General features: G+C 56.3%; 3 protein-coding genes across 4 annotated transcripts; all 3 read left to right on the top strand.

Annotated features, from left to right (window-relative positions):
- The first annotated feature begins 148 nt into the window (after nt 1-148).
- LOC146429539 (CMRF35-like molecule 8) lies at nt 149-890 on the top strand. Its single transcript, XM_085078050.1, has 2 exons — nt 149-188; nt 301-890. The coding sequence occupies exons 1-2, from the start codon at nt 149-151 to the stop codon at nt 888-890; spliced, it is 630 nt and encodes a 209-aa protein (XP_084934176.1).
- Nucleotides 813-5,962, top strand: LOC146429538 (uncharacterized). The gene is made up of 7 exons (XM_085077693.1): nt 813-1,573; nt 1,687-2,025; nt 2,728-2,863; nt 3,882-3,988; nt 4,513-4,586; nt 5,162-5,296; nt 5,569-5,962. Exons 1-7 carry the CDS (start codon nt 1,048-1,050, stop codon nt 5,701-5,703), a joined length of 1,452 nt encoding a protein of 483 aa, XP_084933819.1. The 5' UTR covers nt 813-1,047; the 3' UTR covers nt 5,704-5,962.
- XYLT2 (xylosyltransferase 2) lies at nt 5,754-21,698 on the top strand. Of its 2 annotated transcripts, none has more exons than XM_085077692.1 (11): nt 5,754-5,881; nt 14,060-14,531; nt 14,992-15,167; nt 15,477-15,679; nt 16,065-16,145; nt 16,306-16,522; nt 16,926-17,102; nt 17,932-18,194; nt 18,296-18,491; nt 18,892-19,225; nt 19,590-21,698. In XM_085077692.1, exons 2-11 carry the CDS (start codon nt 14,192-14,194, stop codon nt 19,910-19,912), a joined length of 2,310 nt encoding a protein of 769 aa, XP_084933818.1. In that variant the 5' UTR covers nt 5,754-5,881; nt 14,060-14,191; the 3' UTR covers nt 19,913-21,698. The 2 variants fall into 2 exon arrangements, with proteins under 2 accessions (XP_084933818.1, XP_084933817.1); XM_085077691.1 differs by lacking the exon at nt 5,754-5,881 and adding an exon at nt 9,295-9,477.
- The last annotated feature ends 337 nt before the right edge of the window (nt 21,699-22,035 follow it).

The raw sequence follows: 22,035 nt of genomic DNA, 5'->3' as shown, positions 1-22,035 counted from the left end.
CGCCTCATCTCTCTGGCAATCCCCACGGTCCGGCAGTCCCGGGGGTCCCCGCGCTCCGCCCCAACGGGGCGGCCCCGGGGCCGGGCGGGGCTTTGCGGAGGGGAAGCGGGAACGGCAGCGCTCCGATCCCCGGTGTGCCCGAGCGGCCATGCAGCTCCTGCCTCTGCTCGCCTGGGTGCTGCTGCCAGGTAAGGTTGCTCTGGAGCCCCCGACTCCCGGAGCTGTCCCGGGCTGCGGCCCCGACGGGCGGGAGGTGTCGGTGCGGCGGCAGCACTGCCGAGGCTTCCTGTGTCTCCACAGGCTGCGGGGCAGTGAAGGGACCCGGCACGGTGCGGGGATTGCTGGGGGAATCCCTGTCGGTCACCTGCACGTACCGGCCTGGCCAGGAGAATTTGCCGAAATTCTGGTGCAAACCGGCAACACTGATTGTTACCTGTGCTGAGGTCCTCGTCATCACCTCGGAGTCAGAGCCCGAGGTGCGGCGGGGCCGGTTCTCCATCCGGGACAACCGCACACGCCGGGCATTCACGGTGACTGTGGAGCCGCTGTACAGACGGGATGCAGGCATGTTCCGCTGTGGGGTGCGAATGGTAAAACTCCTGCCTGATGAGAGTGCTTATGTGGAGGTGATCGTGGACCCAGGTCAGTCCCTGCACAGCAACAGTGACTACAGGGTTGGGGGACTGGGGCCAGCCTCAGGGAAGAGGTGTCACCCTGGCCGTGGTGAGATACAGAGGGACGAGGTGCCCATCTGGCACTTCCTGCATCCATCCCTCCTTCCCATCTGCAACCCCGATTTTCCAGCCGGGACAATCACACTCCTGCTGTCCATAGTGACTGTGGAGGGTCTGGCCAAGGAGGACAAGGGCACTTTCTGCTGCGGGATGTGAATGGGAATGTGCTTGCTTGATGCCAGTGCTGCTCTGAAGGGGGTCGTGTTCTTGTGTCAGGCTCTGCACGTTCCTCCACAGCACCAGTGACCACCACGCTGGGGGGCTGGGAACTGACTACGGCAGGAGGTGTCACCCTGAGCGTGACAGGGACACGATGCCCGCCTGGCAGCCGCTGCTTCCATCCTTCCTTCCTATCTGCAACCCCGACGCTCCCGCCGGACGCTCCGAACGGGACCCGCGGCACTTTCCGCTACTTCCCGGTGCTGGCCGGGCTGCAGCTGCTGGCGCTGCTGGCCATGATCGCGGCCGTGCTCTGGGTCAGCCTGCGGGGCCGCTGAGCCCCCGCCGGGACCCCACGGCTCCACTCGGCTCCGCTCGGCCCGGGACAGCCCCGATCCCGACGGCGCGGGCGGGGGCGGCAGCACCGGAGCCCCGCGGGGCCCTTCCTGCCATCCCCGTCCGCTCCAATAAAGTCTACTCGCTCTGCACCCCCGCCTCATCTCTCCGGTGGTCCCCATGGTCCGGCAGCCCTGGGGGTCCCCGCGCTCCGCCCCAACGGGGCGGCCCCGGGGCCGGGCGGGGCTTCGCGGAGGGGAAGCGGGAACGGCAGCACTCCGATCCCCGGTGTGCCCGAGCGGCCATGCAGCTCCTGCCTCTGCTCGCCTGGGCGCTGCTGCCAGGTAAGGTTGCTCTGGAGCCCACGACTCCCGGAGCTGCCCCGGGGCTGCGGCCCCGACGGGCGGGAGGTGTCGGTGCGGCGGCAGCACTGCCGAGGCTTCCTGTGTCTCCACAGGCTGCGGGGCAGTGAAGGGGCCCGGCACGGTGCGGGGATTGCTGGGGGAATCCCTGTCGATCACCTGCACGTACCGGCGTGGCCAGGAGACTTTGCCGAAATTCTGGTGCAAACCGGCAGCTCTTCTTACCTGTGCTGAGGACATCGTCATCACCTCGGAGTCGGAGCCCGAGGTGCAACGGGGCCGGTTCTCCATCCGGGACAACCGCACACGCCGGGCATTCACGGTGACTGTGGAGCCGCTGTACAAGCGGGACGCGGGCTTCTTCCGCTGTGGGGTGCGAAAGGGAAAACTCCTGCCTGATGAGAGTGCTGATGTGGAGGTGATCGTGTACCCAGGTCAGTACGTGTGGGTTGTGGGTCCCGCAGGTCCAGCCCTGATGTGTCCCTCCCCCGGTGCTTGGAGCAGGGGCTGCAGTGGGGGCATCCTGGCGGCGGTGGGTGCCCTTGAAGTTGGGGCAGCCCCAGGATGTGTCACCAGAGTGCAGCAGGTGCCACCATCGCTTATTCCCCTGCCCAGTTCTCCCTCCTCGGCACCCGAGGATCACCCACTTCCATTACTGGGGTACACTGTCCTCTCTGTGTCCCATTGTCTTCCTCATTAGCTCTTGCTGGCCCTGTCTTTGCTCTCCTTGCCTTACTGTATAACACTGGGGAGTTCCTCACCCCACTGTGCTGCCCCATTTCCCACTTGGGAGAGGCAGTGCCTGTGAGCACCAGGCCCTGGGCTGATAGACTAGCTCTCTCTGTTGCCTTGCCAGGGATCAGTCCCCATGGCAGGACAAGATATATGTGGGATTGTTGTGTTAGTCCTAAACTGGGCATGGGGTGCCCAGACCCCCTTTCTTTAGCATGAATCTGTTTTGTGCATGTTTTGGGGGGAACTGAGACTGTGAAAAGCCTTGTGGTCAGGGGAAGGGTCTTACAACCCTCCTACCTCGAGATGTGGCAGAGGGGACCCAGCTTCTCCTGCTGTGACAGTAAATGGGTCACTTCTGACTCACTGCAAAAACCCACAAGCCTCTCCTCCTTTTGTTACAGCTGCTGCACCCTCCACATCTGCAACCTCCACCACAAAAAAGCTCCCTGATCTCACTAGCTCTGTAACACACCCCACACAGACAATTCACCACGGGGAAACTGAGCAATCAACGTCAAATCCCTCCACCCCTCAACCGTGAGTAGCAGCTCCTGCTTACAGAAGCCGCTTCCCTGCATGAGCTCTCTTTGGTGCAGCTGAAGCCCTGCAACCATCAGGCTCTTCACAGCTCCTTTAAGTATCCAAACCTCCTGCTTTTCCCTTTAGAGACCACTCCACATGGAAAAATTCTTGCCTCTGAGGGTGGTGAGGCTCTGGCACAGGTTGCCCAGAGAAATTGTGGATGCCCATCCCTGGGAGTGTTCAAGGTCAGGCTGGATGGGTCTCAGAGCAACCTGGCCTAGTGGAAGGTATCCCTCCCCATGGCAGAGGGTTGGCACTGGATGATGGTTAAGGTCCCTTCTGACCCAAACCATTCTCTGATTCAATGACAGTAATTCCAGTGCTTCTGGTCACATGGCCTCGGCAAAGCCCTGCTTGTCCCCCATCCATCTTGCAGCTTAAGCAAGACATGAATTATGGCCATGGGAGAAGTGGTTTCTGCATGCAACACCGACCCCATTTCCTTCCCCAAAACTCAGAGGGACTGTTTGTGGGAAGCCAAGTGCTGCCCAGTGTCCTGTTTGTAGTCACACACAGCCCAGCAGAGACAGTTGATGAAATGTGAAACCTGAGTGTTAAATCTTGTCCCCTTCTTTCCTGCATGTGGGAGCTGGTGCCAGCAGCAGATGAAGCTGAGGCTCCCCACCATCACACTCAGGGGTGTGCTGGCTCACTGACCTTGCCTGCTTTCCCATGACAAACAAGGTTAACAAAAAGTGGAGTTAAACCAGAGCAAATGCAGGAACCTATCCTAAACCCACTGAAGACACAGCAGCTCTCAGATCTGAACATCATTTTGCCTCTGCAGTTTTTGGTTTGCTTTGCTCCATGCCCAGCTGGCAGCCTGACCACCCCACACCTGCTGTCCTTCTCCCAGGACAAACCCTGCCATGCACAATTGCTCCCTGTGTCATCCACAGCTGCTTCCTGCAACCGTGCTCCATGCTGGTTCATCCTGAGAAGTGTGACAGCATAAACTCTATTTTTCTTGCAGCTTGAACGTAGTTGAGCATGTCCTCACTCCAGCCATCGTTGTGGTTCTTCTTTTGCTTGCAGTGGCTGCTGGTGTTCTGGTAATACTGTCCAGAAAGAGGAAGAAGGGTGAGTGAAGTTGTCAGTGCCACACACATCCTGTTTCTGTACCAGAGCCTGCTCTGCTTCACTTACTTTTCACTCTGTATTTCTTTTTTCTCCTTCATTCCCTTCCCGATCCATCCATTTCATTAGTCTGTCATTGAGACCTCTACTAAGGAGGACTCCTTCCCCTGAAGGATCAGTGGGACCATACCATGTTTCTTGTCCCCATGGGAGCAGGGAATGACAGCCTTTGGGCTGGATGCTGCCTGGCACAGCACCTGCTTGAGTTTGGGCACCATCAGCTTTTCCAGAAAGGCTCACTTGCATGGGCCAGGCTTGATGCAAAGTTTAAGGCTAGTGTGAAGGGTGAGGAGGGACAGGAATGGGACACTGCCAGCTGGCAGGAGGGATCTGGCTTTTCTTGAAGAACTGCTCCAGTTTAGATGGCTCATGGAACATCAGGTTCCTGTCCTGCTTTATGGCAAGATTTGCAATGGCAGTGAAGTTTCTCAGTATGTTTCCTTTTCTTTGTTTTCACTCATGTCCAGCTGCATCCATGCTTCGTCCAGCCCTCTCCAGAACAACCATAGAGATGGACAGGACTCGCAGTGTGTCACCTACAGTAAGGAAAACCTCATGAGGTCTTGGGATCCCATGTCCCAGCTTCATGAGGAGAGGGGAAGTGTTGTACCCTGAGCTGCCAGAGCTGCTGCTTTCAGCCAGGCTCATGGCATTTTAGGCTGGGAGGGATCTTTTGGCTTCGGTTTGCCAACAGAAAGACACAGCCAGGGACTTTGTGTGAGTATCACAGAGTGTTCCTGGGAAGGGAATTTAGGATTGAGCTGAGAGGTTTCTTCCCAAGCCTCTCCAAGCATGAGAGCTGCTTCTCTGGGTGAAACAGCAATGGGAACTTGCAGTAAAACACACCTGAGGTGGCTGCAGGGTAGCTGCTCTTTGCTCAGTGCTTAGAAAGTGTTTTCTGATGTTTTCTGCCAGCTTTCAAGGAGGGGCTGGTGTCACTAACTAGAATTCCCCTGGGGAATGTTGAACCAGCCCTTGCTTTAGCTTTTTTTCACCCAGTGCTCCTGCAGCCGTCTCAGCACCCATCAGGACAGGCAGCAGGGTGGGAGATATTCCTACCCCTGTGGATGCAGGCAGGGAGCTGCAGCAGGGTAAGAGCTCATCCTTCTCCATCAGGGAGCAGATGCTGTGAACTATGCAGACATTGACCATGACCCGGGCACAACTGAGAGTGAGTACAGCAATGCCAAGGCTTTCCATCACCAGGAAACCCCCAGAACAGAGTACATGGAGGTCAGGCAGAGTGCTCAGGTAGGAGAATGCCAAGCATTGCCAAGCTGGAGGTGGTGGGGGGAAAGCGGGGTGGGTGACAGCATGGGCAGTGATATGGGCTGGGTGGAGAAGGAGAGAACTTCAAAGGGATGTGCCAAACTGGGGTGCAAGTGACCCTGCTAATGTGGGTTCCCTCTCTGGTCCATGTGGCTGCTCCTGGGTGTTTAAGCAGCCCAGAGAGATTCCAGCAGAGTGTTTCCCCGGAGCAGCCCCACAAAGGATGTTTTTTGTTTATCCCACTTCTTTCCCAGCCTTCAGCAGAGGAAACAGAGCCGTTATATGCCAAGGTGCAGAAGCCTGTGCGGCAGCAGGAGCAGATCTATGCCAACGTGCCATCAGCTCCACCACCCAGTGAAGAGCTCTACAGCACAGTGTGGGGGAGATGAGCCAGCAGAGAGCCCCACGGGCTGCTCCTGCCACCAGCAGGACCTGCACAGAGGACATGGGGTTGGTGTTCTGCTCAGCAGGGACTGGCTTGACAGCAGAGCTGCTGCTCTCCCAGGCTTGGATGTTACTTTGAAGCAGCATCGGAGAGGATGAAGTTGTGCTGAGGCACAGAGCAGGGTGAGGATAAAATCATCCCTTTGCATTTGGAGTCCTCATCCATACGGCAATGGTGCTGGGAATAAAACTCTCCCGCTCGAAGTGGGGTAGTCCAGGCCAGAGACCTGCCAGGCAGGGCTTGGGGGAGGTGGGCAGGGGGGTGAGGCTGGGCTGGGGGCTGTGGGTGTCTGGCTCCCTGTGCCCACCACCCATCCCTTTGCTCCTCGGGCTGCACTATTCATGTGGGTTGATGCTCCCAAACCCACTGATCACCTCAGACTGACATTTTTCTGTGCTGATGCCAGCTGGCAGCTACTGGGAGCCAGAACAGTAGGAAATGTTGCATCCAAGTGCATTTGCATGGGGTGCCTGGGTGGAGAGTGAGGTGCAGCAGGCTCTTGGTGCAGAAATGGCATCTCCCCCCAGCCTCTGGTCCCACAGGTCCTTAAGCAGGGTTTGCTTCTGCTTTTTGTCTCCCACCACCCCTAAGGACCCCCTGACTTGGGAACACATGGATGGGCTGTGCTTTGCTGATAACTTTGTTTCTTGCATCCACTAAATACTTTCTGTGGGAAGTGTCTCTGCTTTATCAGGGACACCGAGAATCTGATAGCATTGACTGTGGTGCGTGACTGTGTTTGTGCATCAGGTTCCCACCTGCTAAAGGTGCCACCCTGCAAAGTGTGCCAAATTGCAGAGGGTCACTCTGAAAGCAGGTCCAGACCTTCACTGGTGCCCAGCTGGGCTGCAGCAGTGTGAGAACTCATTTAAGGACTCTTGTGGCTCCAGCACAAACCCACAGCCCCACTGCTGGTTGCTGCAGCATCACTCCCTGCTGGGACATCCCATGGGGCTTTGCCCCTGGTGTGCTGGTGCCCTTCCCATGGGTGTTCACTCTGCTTCTGCCCAGTGCCAGGCAATTCATCCATCCACTCCCACAAAAAACAGGCCATGGGGATGGGTATCTATTTATGATGGGCTGGGAGCAGAAAACCTGAGCTCTCACATAGACATGGTCCCATGCAAGTGGTTTTGCACAGAGAGGTGAATCTTCCCTTGCCTTGGGAATTTGGGCACTGTAGCTCTTTGCAGCCAGGCTGGTTTCAGAGCAGGGATGCTGATTTACAGGAAGAGGCTGAGGTGGGAGCTTCTTATTCTCTACAAATACCTGAGAGGAGGTTGTAGTCAGGTAGGAATCAGACTCTTCATCCAGGTAACAAGTGACAGGACAAGGGGAAACAGCCTCAAGTTGTGCCAGTTGAAGTTTAGATTGGATATTAGTGAAAATTTCTTCACCAGAAGGGCTGTGAAGCCCTGGAACAGGCTGAGGGAAATGGTGGTCACAATCCCTGGAGGGGTCTAAAAGATATAGATGTGGCACTTGGGGATATGGTTGAGTGGTGGCCTTGGCAGTTAATGGATCGACTTGACATTCTTAGAGGTCTTTTGCAACCCAAAGGATTCTACGTAGGGAGCCTTTTCCTGCTGGTGTGGAGTTGCTGAGGCAATCTTGCAGGTCTCAGCTCTTCAGGCAGGGACCAAATAGCTCCTGTACAAGGGTAAGCTCTCCCAGAGTTCACCAAGCTGCTCAGAGTCCTTCCACAGCCTGGGGAGTCCCTTTACCAAAACCTCTTCTTCTTAAAACCCCCAGGGCCCTGAGGCTGCAGTGTTCCCTTGATTTTATCAGCAGAATCTGCCCACATAGCTCACAGGAGGCCATGGAACTCCCGAGAAATGCTATCGCCACCCAGCCACTGCTTCCTATTTCCTCTGCTGAATGCTTCCCCCCCCAGTAGCTTTCACAGGGGAAAGGCTGAGAGAGCTGGGGGTGTTCAGCCTGGAGAAGGGAAGGCTCCAGGGAGACCTCAGAGTCCCTTCCAGTGCCTAAAGGGGCTCCAAGAGAACTGGAGGGGAACTTTGGACAGGGGTCTGGAGCTCTAAATCAAGGGGAATGACTTCCCACTGCCAGAGGGCAGGGCTAGATTGGGAAGGAATTGTTCCCTGTTAGGGTGCTGAGGACCTGGCACAGGTTTCCCAGAGCAGCTGTGGCTGCCCCATCTCTGGAAGTGTCCAAGGCCAGGTTGGACAGGGCTTGGAGGAACGTGGTCTGGTGGAAAATGTCCCTGTCCATGGCAGGGGGGTTGGCAGCAGTGGTCACAGGCACACACTGCGGTGCACAGGTGGCCACACAAACGCTTATGTGCACCCCAGTGCACACTCACATCCCAGTCCACACTCACACACACATCCCTGTGCAAACGCACATTCACTCAAACTCACATCTCGAGGTGCACACACACACTCTCACATTCACTGACTCACTCACTCACTCCTGTGTTCACGTACACCCTCACATTCACATTTATTCACCCTTAGTGACTCCCACTCACATTCATTCACACACACTCACATATCCATTCTCTTTTACACTCACCTTCATTCACACACACTCACATTCATTCACTCTCACTCTCACATTCATTCACTCTCTCACATTCACACTCACACTCACTTCATTCCCTCTCCATCCATTCATTACTCTCACTCACATTCACTTAAACGCTCACACTCACATTCATTTACTCATGTTCATTACACTCACTCCCACATTGACTTACACGCTCACATTGACTTACATGCTCACACATTCACACTCACATTCAGTCACTTATATTCATGACACTCACACATTTATTTACACGCTCACACTCACATTCATTTACTTGCATTCATTACTCTCACATTCACTTACGCTCACACTCACATTCATTTACTCACATTCATTATGCTCACTCTCACTATCACGCCCTCACACTCATTCATTTACTCACATTCATTACTCTCACTCTCACTTACACGCTCACTCTCCCATTCATTACGCTCATGCTCACACGCTCACAATTCATTCACACACATTCATTACTCTCGCTATCACATGCTCACACTCATTCATTCACTCCCATTCATTACGCTCACTCTCACTCTCACTGACACGCTCACACACACATTCATTACACTCACACACTCACATGCTCACATTCATTCACTCCCATTCATTACGCTCACTCTCACTGACACACTCACACACACATTCATTAGGCTCTCACACTCACACACACATTCCTTAGGCTCTCACGCTCACTCACACATTCCTTAGGCTCTCACGCTCACACACACATTCATTAGGCTTTCACGCTCACACACACATTCATTAGGCTCTCACGCTCACTCACACATTCATTAGGCTCTCACGCTCACACACACATTCATTAGGCTCTCACGCTCACACACACATTCATTAGGCTCACACGCTCACACACACATTCATTAGGCTCTCACGCTCACATTCATTCACGCTCACTGTCACACCCATTCACTCCTGGCCCCGCCCCCATCCCCGCCCCCGCGCCAAGCCCCGCCCCATCTGTGCCCGCGCATGCGCGGCGGCGGCGGCGCGGCGGGCGATGGTGGCCGGCGGGGCGATGGTGGCCGGCGGGCGGGCGCGGAAGCTGGTGCGGCGCTACCGGCTGGCGGCCGCCACGGCCCTCGCCATTCTCCTGCTCCAGGGGCTCGTCCTCTGGAGCTCCGCCGGCCTCGACGAGGAGGGCCCGGCCGAGGTGCGCCGCGGGAGGGAAGGGGGGCGGCCCGGGGCCTGCCGGGGTGACGGTGAGGGGAGGGGGGCGGTGAAGGGGGTGGCGAGCGGTGCTGGAGGAGGGCGGTAAAGGGGCTGCGGGGGCCGTCAGGGGGCTGTGGGCGACGCGGGAGACAGGGGAGGCCTGGGGGTCTCGAGGTGGGCTGAGGGCCTGGGGGGTCCGGGAGGGCGGTGGGTGCTGAGAGTGGGCTTTTGAGGGGCAGCCCTTGGGAGGGACAGTGCCCTGGGGGAGCTGGAGTGTCCCCTTGCGCAGCAGCTGGTGAGGGGACAAAGAGGGTGGGCTCTGTGGGGTTGGCAAGGCCCCAGGATGGGTTTTCTGGGGTGGGGGGTCCTGCAGCCCCAGGCTGCTGGAGGTGTTCGCAGTGGGATGTCGCCTGGGGTGCCTCTGGCTGCAGCAGTGCAGGCTCACAGCACCTGAGAATGGGGCTTTGTGCCGCAAGGAGGTTCGTTGGGGTCTGGTATGGAACGAGGAGTGTGGAGGCTTGATGAGGGTCTTGCACTTCTCTGTGGTTTGGGGGAAGTTGTGGGAAGCTGGCGCTGGGGACGCTCAAACCAGAAAATACAGAATTTAGAGAGCTGGGAAGTTTGTGTCAGCTCCTGTGTAGCTGTTCAAGGCTACAGGGATATCCCTATGAAGCGGAAGAGTACAAGGACCTTTTGGAGTCATGGATGTCTTTATACCAGCACACTCTGCTGAGGCCAAATGTGTCACTTCTTTCTTGTGAGTGTGGGGAAACCAAGGCGCAGGCTGGTGAAGGAGTTTGCCAACCCATCACCAACACAGAACCAGGGAATGAACGTGGCAAGGAGAGGGGACATGGAGTTGCTCATGATCTGGAGGCACTGGAAGTGTGAGAGCAGACTGATCTGGCACCAAGGTGTCCCACTGTTCCTTCCCCTGTTCTGTGACCTTGATCAAATTACTTCACCCATCCCAGCTTCTCCTTCCCTCTGCACCATCCTGCACTGCTTGTCTGCTTTTCTCTGCTCCTGCCCTTCACAGCCTCCTGGGTTGGCTCATTCTGCCTCAGTGCTTGCCTGGCTTGCCCACATCTCATCCCAAAACTGAGCTGGGCAGCTGAACAGGTTTGGCCATGGGTCCCCTTTTCTGGAGAGGGGTTGGTTCACCACCAGCAGTCCTGAGAATTGACAAGCATCTTTGGAGAAGACAAGAACCATGCTTAACTTCACGGACAGTCCAAACCAATTAGCAAGCTGGGAAAAGTCCAATTAGCTTTTATTTCTTATAAAATGCAAAGCTCTTGGTTTCTGTGCCCTCCTGCAGCTTCTGATTTTGGCCAGACCTAGAGGAGACACCATTCCCCTAAGGGCATTTCTGGTAAAGCCAGAGGAACACTCCCAGGAGAGTCTGACCTTGCCTGGAAGGATTTGTGGAAGTTTGGAATTTCTTAATTGCTAAAGTAAATAGCTCCTTCCCACTAATGGACACAGCTGATTCCTACCACGAATGGGCTGTGACTGGCTGTGGAGAGAGAAAGAGACTCAAGTCCTGGAATCTCTGTGGAGCCAGCTGTGCCTGTTGGATCCATCAGTTCTCTTCCCAAGCCTGATTTTGGGGTCCTGCAGGCTCACTGTATTCACCAAGCAGATGCTTTGTGGCGTGCAGACCAGGAGCAGCTGGATCTGTCTCCATTCACCTAAGTCAACAATGAGTTTCCTACCACCTGGAAATGAAATTACCTTGGTCTACTGGGATCAAACAACACAATCCCTGTCCAGACTGATGGATGGGAGAGAAAATTCCCATTCCTGCTGTGGACAGTGTGAATGTCTCCCCACAGAAGCGGCAGCCCGGGGGACCAGAGTGATCCTGCCTCTGTCATTGTGACACTGACAGCTCCTGCATGAGCACATGAGTTTCCTGAAGCTCTTGGTTCATGGTGGAGCTGGCACCAGGAAAACCCAAACCACAAAGTTTCCTTGTGGGGGGAGAAGAGGATCTGTCACTGCAGTTGAAGTGTTTTAGCCACTTAGTCTCCTGTTTTAGTCTTTCCAGGCAGGAGGTGGCACCTTGCTGGGGTCTGTGTATTGGTGTCCTCTGTGTGCTATGGGTGCCAGAGAAGCTTCCTATGGAATGTCTTTTCTTCCAGAGAAGAGATTCCTTGATTGTTACTCTTCCTGCCAGAGAGCTTGGTTTTAGGGGGCTGATTCCAGCCATTTTAGTTCTGGATTCCTCTGGTGACTTTGGAATGTTTTGGTGCCTGTTTTGCCTGATGGGTGCTGGTATGTGGCAGACACCAGAGTCAGATAGGCAGAGAGGCAATCCTGCAGAACAGCAGGTGCTATTAGCTCTGCTCCTCCCAGTGGCACAGTGGGACCTGTACTGGGGATAGGGTGCAGCTAGATACCCAACCCACAGCTCTGTGTCACTCTGGGGTGGCAGTGTCACATTGGAACAGGACAAATCTCTCGAGTAATGAGTGACAGGACAAGAGGAAATAGCCTCAGGTTGTACCAGGGGAGGTTTAGGTTGGATATTAGTGAAAATCTCTTCACCAAAAGGACTGTCAAACCCTTGAACAGGCTGGGTGAGGAAGTGGTAAAGTCACAGTCTCTAGAGGTATCTATAGACATGTAGATGTGGCACTTGGGGATGTGATTTAGTGGTGGCCTTGACAGTGGTTTAACAGTTGGGTGATCTTAGCAAGTCTTTCTAACCTAAATGATTCTGTGATGCTGTTCTGTGATTTGAAGCGAGCTCTGCCTCGAACCTGGAGTCATCTGTATGTGTAAGGAGGGGATGGGGTTGGGGAGCCTCACTGACTGTCCCACACAGGTCTTAAATACAGCAGAACAACGTGGCCAGAGCCATTCCATGCCAGGCTGGGGTGGAGGGATCATCCTGTTGTGGTGCAGTAATTAGAAACCCTTGAGTTCGTTAGCTGGCAGCTCCGGAAAGGCTGGCGATGCTTCTAACAACTTCCCCACTGGGAAAGGCAGCCAGGCATGCTCCTGAGCTGGGAACAGGGCTCCTTCCAGGGGGATGAGCAGGACTGTAACCAAGTGTGGGCATCAACTGGGGGGTGTCCCCAGAGTCAGGTGTGTTGGGGAGTGCAGGATTTCAGTGGGATCAGTGAGTCTTATCCTGGAGGAATGGGGCTGAGCCCACGGAAGAGACTCTCTCCTCACTTGTGGCTTCCTGGCTGCCCTCTCCTGTGATGCTCTGTGGGGAAAACAGGTTTATAGCTCTGGAACAGATGGTGCTGCGCGGTGACTAATGAAGGTTCACTGCCTGTCTCGGGCTGCCCGTGACGCCTGTCTGGGTGGAAACAGACTTGGCTGATCCCCACTGAACCAACCCCTCGGGATTCAAGCAGTGGTTTGAATGTGGTTTGCAGCACAACATGGGTAGTTTGGGAACTCTGGAATGGGCAGACCATGCCAACTGGTCTCCAGCCTTTTCACTGTGTGCTTTCTCCTACCTGTGACCTTCCCAGCAGCTACATCCGTGGGGAGTCTTGTGCCGGGAGCTAGTTCAGTCGTGCTGTCCTTGTGAGGCATCTGTCCATCCTTGTGAGATTTCACTGCTCAGGAATTCCCCTGGATGTTCCTTATAGCTCCTCGTTGTGCCTGGCACAGCCGCTGGGCAGTCAGGATTTGGGGATGCTTTGAGAGAGCCCTGGGAGGCTGGGCTGGAGCAGGCTTCCAGCCTGTCATCCGGGAGTGCCTGCAGTGGGCTGGGGGCACATGGCTCCCACAGCTACCACTCACTGGGAAAGTTCTTTCCCACGAGTGTGGCATCCAAACTTCCCAGCTCCCTTCTCTCCCCAAGGCAGTCTGTTTCTGCTGGTCAGCCAGCCTGGCAGAGGTAACAAAGCGTAATTAACTGCTCCCTTTACACATCCGCTTGGCTCCACAGGAGAGTTTGTGACTGGATTTCTAGGGAAGGTGGTGATGGCAGTGCCTGCCCAACCACAATGTGGGGAGCCATGGTCCAGGGAAGGGAGCCTCTGTCAATTCCTGTCTGGTGCTTTCAGCCCAGAGAGCACAGCTCAGCCACCTGGGACTCTTGCTGTGCTGGGCTTGGGCTCACAGTGTGGTCATGGCAGGGAAGAGCTGGTCCAGTTACCTCCTGGTGAAATAACCACCGCCTGCCAGTACAGCCCAGTGCTCATCTCCAGCTTCAGGGATGTCCCTGTGTGGGCAGGACCTTGTAGGGTGACTGGTGTGGACATGACCCACTGTGGCCATTTAGTCTGCAGCTAAACCACAGAGAGTGAGACCCTCTGGGTGTGTCAGAGTGTTGTGATGATGGCGTGCTGGCATACAGGGGCCTATCCCCGTGATGGGGCATAGGCAGGGGGATGCTGTAGGGTCTTAGCTTGGGGTTTCAGGTACTGAAGGGGCTGTGTAATGCCCTTTGCTGCACAGTGGTTGCTCCTGGAGCACCTGCCAAGCTGCAGCATTGAGCTCTGTGGGGACTGGGAACATGGGTGCTCCAAGGAGCGTGTTGGCAGAGCCAGGGGAAGCAGGCCTGAGTTAATGCTGTCTCTCTTGTCTTCTGCATCCACATGGATCTGCACCAGGAGCGGCAGAAAAAGGCTGGATTTCCTGAGAGCAGCGATGGCTCCAAGGACTCGGACAGCTCTGCCGGGCGCCGGAGCAGTGCCAGCCGGAAGCACGGCCGATGGCGGGGCCGGCCGGACAGCCCTGGGGCCATGGTGTCCAAGGTGGTGAGAGCCGTGACGGCCAGGCACAAACCAGGCTGGAGGCTGCCGGCCGCACCGGACTCCTCCAGCCGCAGGAACTTGACAGAGCTGCGTGGGGAGGCCCAGCTGGCCATCTTCCAGCAGGGTGACACGGGCAGTGTGGAGGGGGCTCCCCAGCCCACCGAGAACAGCTTCACCCCCAAGTGCGAAATCACGGGCAAGGATGCCCTGTCGGCTCTGGCCCGAGCCAGCAGCAAGCAGTGCCAACAGGAGATAGCCAACGTGGTGTGTCTGCACCGGGCTGGCAGCCTCATGCCCCAGTCCGTGCCTCGCCACTGCCAGCTCTCAGGTGAGTCCTGCTGGGGTGCTCCTGGTCACCCTGGGCATGGGGAGTATCCCAGCAGGTCACGTAGGCTACCTTCCTTATGTCATCGAGCTGTCCCACCTGGCAAACAGCGGCCTCAATCTGTCACTGATTCCCAGATTACTGCTGCCTCTGTAATCCAATCAAAGCTGTGCCAGCCTACTTAAGTTGGGCTGTTCATCCCAGCCTGCAGTGCTGCAGGGGTCAGAGCCAAGTCCAGCTGCATTTTCTGATTTGAGGCACCAGAGAAGAATACCCCCTTTCCCAAAGCCCCCTGTAAATATAACACAAGGGGCTAAGTGTGCCACTGTGCCCTGACACTGCAGCCAGTTTGGGATTTTTCTGAGGCTGAGTGCTTCCCTGTTGTCCCCTGCCTTGCTCAGGAGCTCTGGGTGGAGGGTGCCAAGGCCAGGGGTGGCTGACAGCCCTCTCCCTCCCCGTGCAGGCAAGGTCAGCCCTGTGATCCAGTGGGACGAGAGCCGGCTGCAGCAGGGACCCCCCAGCAAGCCTGTGCGCATTGCCTACATGCTGGTGGTGCACGGCAGGGCCATCCGCCAGCTGAAGCGGCTCATCAAGGCTGTGTACCACCAGCAGCACTTCTTCTACATCCATGTCGACAAGGTGTGTGGCAGGGGTGAGGGGGTGGGTGCTAATTGCTCCATCCGTCACTGGGAGAGGGAACAGAGCTGGGGCACGGGTGGTGGTGAGTGGGGAAAGTGGCTGGATAGCGTTAGTTCTCTCTGCTGTGGAGCTGTGACCCTCCCACCCCTGTTTCTGCAACCCCATGGAAGCAGACTATTCCCCCTACCCAGCTTGCTGCTTCCCTCACTGTGGAGGCTGCTGCAAGGGCTGACCCTGAGCTGGTGGCAATGAAGGCAGGACCCCGGGAGGATGAACTCCTTGCTAAAAGTGAGCCATGTTTCCTGGCAGCGTTCCAACTACCTCCATCGTGAGGCCGTGGAGCTGGCCCGGCATTACCCCAACATCCGTGTGACTCCCTGGCGCATGGTGACCATCTGGGGAGGTGCCAGCCTGCTGAAGATGTACCTGCGTAGCATGAAGGACCTGCTGGAACTGTCCGAGTGGCCCTGGGACTTCTTCATCAACCTGAGTGCCACTGACTACCCCACAAGGTGGGGACCTTGCTGGGACAGGAGAGGGTGCTGGAGGTGTTGGGGCTGCGTAATGTTGCAGCAGCGCTGGAAGGGGCAGGGAGATGGGGTTGGAGATTGCACCCACGTGCTGGTGATGATGCTTCGGGGCCAGGCTGATCCCATGCGTGCAGAGGAGCCCAGCCAGTACCTCGGAGGCTGTTCTTTCCTGCGGCCTGGGTGTTGCAGGGGAACATGCATGTGAGGCGCCAGACAGCAAAGAGGCTGCGTCTGTGTCTGCCCAGTGATGGGACAAGCATTTGAGTCAGCAGCTGTGGGCTCCTTGTGTCTAATGGCTCTTGCAGAATAAATGTTTACTGGGCTGGTTTGCCCCACGGGCATTAATGATTCTTAATTTGCACCTCAGGACCAATGATGAGCTGGTGATGTTCCTGTCCAAATACCGAGATAAGAACTTCCTGAAGTCCCATGGCCGAGACAACGCCAGGTAATCTTAGCTAGAGGCAGAGCTGAACTAGAAGAACAGAAAAAGAGGAATTTTAGAAAAGAACTGAAACAGCTATGGCAGGGAGAGGATGTTCTGCATGTAGCTGCACGTAGCAAAGCGGTTGTCACTTCTAACACCTCATCCTCATCCCCCTGCCCAGGTTTATCAAGAAGCAGGGCCTGGACCGTTTGTTCCACGAGTGTGACTCCCACATGTGGCGTTTGGGCGAACGCCACATTCCCGAGGGCATTGTGGTGGACGGGGGCTCCGACTGGTTCTCGCTGACACGCAGCTTTGTGGAATATGTGGTCTATTCTGATGACCAGCTGGTGTCCCAGCTGCGCCAGTTCTACACCTACACGCTCCTGCCAGCTGAGGTAGGTGCTGGCTGTGGGCCACGGGTCAGATTTTCTTCCCATTGTACTTAACATCTCTGTTCCACTTCATCCCTGCTCTGGGGAGCTGCAAAGAGTGTTGCTTGTTCTGCTCAGGCAGCTTAGTGCCTCCCGTTTTCCTGACTTGAGTATGAAAGAGGGAAGAGAGGAGCAGACAGGTCAGGGGTCATGTTTACATACTGCCCAGATTTAGGTCCAGTCACCCTGTCGGCCAGGTAAGGACTGGTGCAAGCCTGGTCCCTTAAGTGTGGCCCTGTGCTCGGAGCAGGGATAAGTTTCTGTTTAGGAGCAGTTGAAGTCTGTGCTTTTCCTCTGTGGGTGGGATCTCCATCAGCCACCTGTCCTCCATCCCACTGGGTGCCTGTCCCTTCTCTGCCCTGCACAGTCCTTCTTCCACACGGTCCTGGAGAACAGCCATGCCTGCGAGACGCTGGTCGATAACAACCTCCGAGTGACCAACTGGAACCGGAAGCTGGGCTGTAAGTGCCAATATAAACACATAGTCGACTGGTGCGGGTGCTCCCCAAATGACTTCAAACCCCAGGACTTCCTTCGGCTACAGGTGAAAAAGATCCTCCTTTCTCTTCCCGCTCTCTCCCCTCCCTGTCTTCTCCTCTTTGAGCTACCCTGTGGGCACCCCAGGCTGCAGTACCAGCGGCTGTGCATGTCCCCATAAGGGACTGGAGCAGGGTCAGGTCCCCAGCTGCTGTGGGGCTCAGTGTAGATGTGTCTGTAAACAGGCACTGGGATTATCCTGACTGTCCTGCCCTGCAGCCAGGCTTCTGCTTGCAGCATGGCTCCTATTCCCAGACTTTCTCTCCTGTCTTCTTGCTCTTTTCCTGCAAATGTATCACTTGGGGCAAATACCTTTTAGTGAAACCCCTTCAGAGTGCTATTTCTTTGGCAGGTCAAAATACCTTGTGACAAAACATCTCGCATGCTCTTGGTGCATGGAGATGTGGACTGAATACAGGAGATTTGGGGGACATAGAGCCAGCCCTGAAAAGAGCAGTTGTGGCAGGATTTTCCAGCAGTCCCAGGCTTGCAGCGCCCAAGGCTGTGCTGCATGGCCAGGGCTAATGCAGGGCTCAGCAGTGGCTCTGCAGGGTGGGGTCTTGCAGAACAGAGATTGCAGTGAAGGAGCCAGATGATACATGGCTGCTTCTGGGCATGGAAAGGGGGAGGCAGTGGGAGACATGGGAACCCATCTGCATTACCAGTAACTGTTGGTGTGCTCCCACTGATCCTGTCATAGAGGATCCCACATTCAGGCTGGCTGTGCTGTGCTGCTCCTGAGCCTGTGCCCTCAAAGTGGGCAGGATGGATCCTGCTGGAGTGGGAGGGCAGAGTGGGTGCAGCCAACACTGCTAGAAATGCCTGTGCTCTTCCAGCAACTGTCCAGACCCACCTTCTTTGCCCGCAAGTTTGAGTCGACGGTGAATCAGGAGGTGCTGGAGATCCTGGACACACACCTGTATGGCAGCTACCCCCCCAACACCCCAGCCCTCAAGGCCTACTGGGAGAACGTCTATGACCGTGTTGATGGGCTCAGTGGCCTCAGCGATGTCACCCTCACCTTCTACACAGCCTTCTCCAGGCTGGGGCTCCACAAAGCTGCATCCACGCCAGCAGCCAAGGCTGACAAGCTCTGCAGGTGGGGTATTTGCCATGGTCTCAATGCAGGCTCCAAGTGGTGGCCTTCTGCTGGGTGGATTCTGATGCTCAGATGTTCAACCTCTCTTTTTATCTCTCCAGATTTGAACCTCGAGGCTTCCCCTCCAGTGTGCACTTATATTTCTATGACGACCGTTTCCAGGGTTACCTGGTGATGCAGGAAGTGCAGAATTTGGCAACTGGGCAGGCAGAGTCCTTGGAGGTGTGGATGATGCCCCAAGGAGCTCTAAAGCTGTCAGGTCATGGAGGACAGGCAAACCGCTTGCAAAACCTTGAGGTAAATGGTGTGCTTTCCTCCCTGGCATTCCCACACCTTGCTGCCCTTCCTCCTCTCCCCGACCTGCATGCCATGGGAACAGAGGGATGCAGTGCTGTGGTTGTGTCTGAGAACGAGCCTTTGTCTGGAATTTTGGTTCTTTGTGGTGAGCTGATCATTGGAGAACAGGCCTGCAGGGTATCTTTCAGGGGCAGCTGAGGCTGCAGTGCCCAGTGCCTGCAGCTGCACGAGACCTTGCACAGCTGAATTAGTGCTGGCATATGATCCATGGAGGGTGGGGTGTCCATTGCTTGGACTCCAAGGTTTATGTGCTCTGTTTTGGGGAGGTGAAACACAAAACCTCAGTTGATAGTGTCTCCTTGCCCAGTATCCTCACTGCTCGTGCCTCCTGTCCCTCTAGGTTGGCACGGAGTGGGACCCCAAGGAAAGACTCTTCCGCAATTTTGGAGGCTTGATGGGGCCTTTTGACGAGCCAGTGGCTATGCAGAAGTGGTCCCGGGGCCCCAACCTGACCGCCACAGTGGTGTGGATCGACCCCACCTATGTCATTGCCACCTCCTACGACATCACGGTGGATGCTGAGGCAGAGTTCACCCAGTACAAGCCCCCCCTCAATCACCCCCTGCGCCCCGGCATCTGGACCATCCGTCTCCTCCAGTTCTGGGAGCTTCTGGGGGAGAACCAGTTCCTGGTGGTGCCCCAGACCTTCAACCGCAAGCAGCCTCTCAGGAAAGGTGAGGACGCTCTGGAGTTTGGGGCTGGACGGGAGGGTCTCCTGGTGGGCAGTCCAAATCACATCCCCCTGTGCTGGCCCCTGGGCTGCAGCTGGTGACCAGGCAGGAGCCCTCCTTCCACTGGTGCCCCCTTGCCCATATGAATCCTTAGACTGGGCTGTTCCCTGGGCACATGTGGAGGACCTGTTGGCAGGTCAGTCAGGTCCTTCCTGCAGCAACATCCTTTTGCCTTGTGCTGGAGGGGAGCTGGGGTTGCAAAGGGGTGGAGTGCTGTGCCTCAGTGGAGTCAGGATAGGACCTGCAAGGGTGCCAGAATGTTGCTGCGCCACTCATCCCCTCTCTCTTCTCTCTCTGTCCTGCCCAGATGACAGCAACTGGCTGCATGGTGGCCCCCCCCACAACGAGTACATGGACCAGAACTTCCAGGGCCTGGGGGGCATCCTCAACCTGCCACGCTCCGAGGCGGCGGAGGAGGATGCAGCGCGGAAGGCACGGCTGACGGGCAAGGAGCTGGAGGACTGGGCAGACGCTGCCATCGGCACCTTCTGGTCTGCGGTGAATGTCTGTGTCAGCAGCCCCTCCGCCTGTGCTTCCCTGGAGACCTGCAGCAAAACCTCATGGAGCTCCCTCTCCCCGGACCCCAAATCAGAACTGGGGCCCGTCAAACCCGACGGGCGGCTGAGGTAGCAGGAGCAGCCGGAGGGCGGCCTTGGGAGCAAGGAGCATCCTCCATTTCTGGTGTGGGGGGTGTCTCTGGACTACATCACCCTGTGCCATTTGCACCGTAGTCACTCGAGGAAGACAAAGGAACCTCCAGGCAGTGGGAAACCTCCCGTGGGGTATTTTGGGTGGAGGGAGAGGCATGAGGTGGGTCTTGCCCATCTCCCCAGGAATGAGTCCTTGTTGGCCAGGGAGAGCGTGCTGGAGTGCCCATCTCTGTGGGGGCACGGCTGGTGCCTGGGAAGAGCTGTGTGTATGTTACTCCAGGCCTTGGAGCCTCAGGAAAGGGTGATGTGGGAGGGAGGGATGGCTGGCAGGCAGGCAGGCTCTGGACCAGCTCAGCGCCCTACCCAGCCCCTGGCTAGAACTTGGCAGGATGAGCCCTTGTTGCTGGCTGCTGCCCTGGTGGGCTGAGGAGGGACTGGGGACAGGCAGAAGCAGAATGGGTCAAATCCGGCCATGTGCACGGAGCTGCTGCTGGCCCAGGGCTTGCATCTCATCTCTTCCACCCCAGTCCTTTAGTTTGTATTTTTATAAATATATATATAGAAATATATATGATGCAAAGTGCAATAGAGACGAGACCCCGCATTGGCCGGGAAGTCCTTGTGTCTCCATCTCCCCTATGACTGTAACATACCTTGTTCTCTTGGATGTCCTGGTGCTACAGGACAGGGTGCTGGGTCGTTTACATTTTTTTTTTATTATTATTAATTTTTGTTTTGCCGTTTGCCCATTTCCTGCTGGGGGCTGCTGGCGACCTGTAGCCTGCTGGCCTGGGGCAGGGTTGCCCACACGTTGTGGGGCAGCTGCCTGACTGTGCCAAATGTCTGGAGCCCCTGGTGTGTTGTGTGACAGCGAGCAGGGAGTGCTCAGTGTGTGATTCAAGTCCGACAAGCCGCTGTAGACCCCTCCACTTCTGTCTCCACTTCAGCAAAAGGACGCCCTGATCCCCAGCCAAAATATCATCCACGGGGCCGACGTCCTGCTGCGGATGAGCTGTGCCTGGAGGGCTGCCCCGTGCCACAGCTTCCTGGCCCGACCTTTTCCTTTCTCCTGCATCGGCAGAAGCTCTTGAGACCTGCTGTGCTTCCCTGGCCAAAAAGCAAAGAGGCGAGACAAGGTCCGGCCGGCTCCATCCGCTCTCTGCTGTTTCTGATTCCCACTGCTCCAGAGGGCAGAGGCGCCACCTCCTCTTGGGAAGGGTTGCAGTGGAACATCCCCCTTCCCCACAGTCTCCCCAGGATGTCCTTGGAGTCTGCCTCCAAGATTCTTCTCTCCAAGACTGATGCTGCCTGGAGAAGTCTGGGTTTTGTTTCACCCTGGCAAGACACTTCACAGCTGTGGACAATCTGGAGCCTGTCTAGCCCAACCCTCTGCTCAATTCAGGGTCTTGGGAGCTGGTGGGGTTTTGCTGTCTCCATGGATCTGTGCCATCCTCACTTTTCTCCCATGCCCCAGCTCTCCCTGCCTGGCAGGTCTGAGAGTCCCAGTCTCCAAATTTAAGGATGTGGGTGCTGCAAGATGTGTACTGTGAAACGGAGGGGGCTGAGACCTCGGTATGAGGGCAGGTACCTGCTGGCACTCAGCCCCCCGTCCTGCACCCACTCCTGCCTGGGGTGCTTCGGGGCTGTGGAGGAATGTGGGAGAGAGGGGCCACACAGGGGAGGACGCCAAAACTCTGTGTCAGAAGCATTATGTAAAGTTGTCTTAAATATGCAACATCTCCACAAATATATCTATATCTCTACAATGTGGTGTGTCGGGTTTTTGTGGTGTTCTGGAAGGGGTGAAGGGTTGGGGAAGAAGCTTGGCATCACACGGTGAGATTGTAAATTTCTCCTGGGCACCGGGGCAGGAGCTGAGGGTATTGGGGCAGGGTCACCTTCCTGAGATGCCTGATGTGTGACCCAAAACCAGCCTCGGGCTTTTCAAAGTCTGTGGCTGGAGAGTGAGAGCCCGGGAACGACGCGGAGCCACGGCCTGAGTCCGGTTACACCCCAGCAGCGGGTGCCCTGAAGGTATCCGCATACTTAACCTTGACATGGCTCTTAATTAAGGTGTTAATCAGCTAATGAGCGGCCACCTCC

The sequence above is a fragment of the Lichenostomus cassidix genome, chromosome 18, assembly GCF_008360975.1.
Source record: "Lichenostomus cassidix isolate B80296 chromosome 18, HeHo_3.0, whole genome shotgun sequence".
Taxonomy (NCBI): Eukaryota; Metazoa; Chordata; class Aves; order Passeriformes; family Meliphagidae; genus Lichenostomus; species Lichenostomus cassidix.
This window is presented reverse-complemented; position numbering and strand designations above follow the sequence as displayed.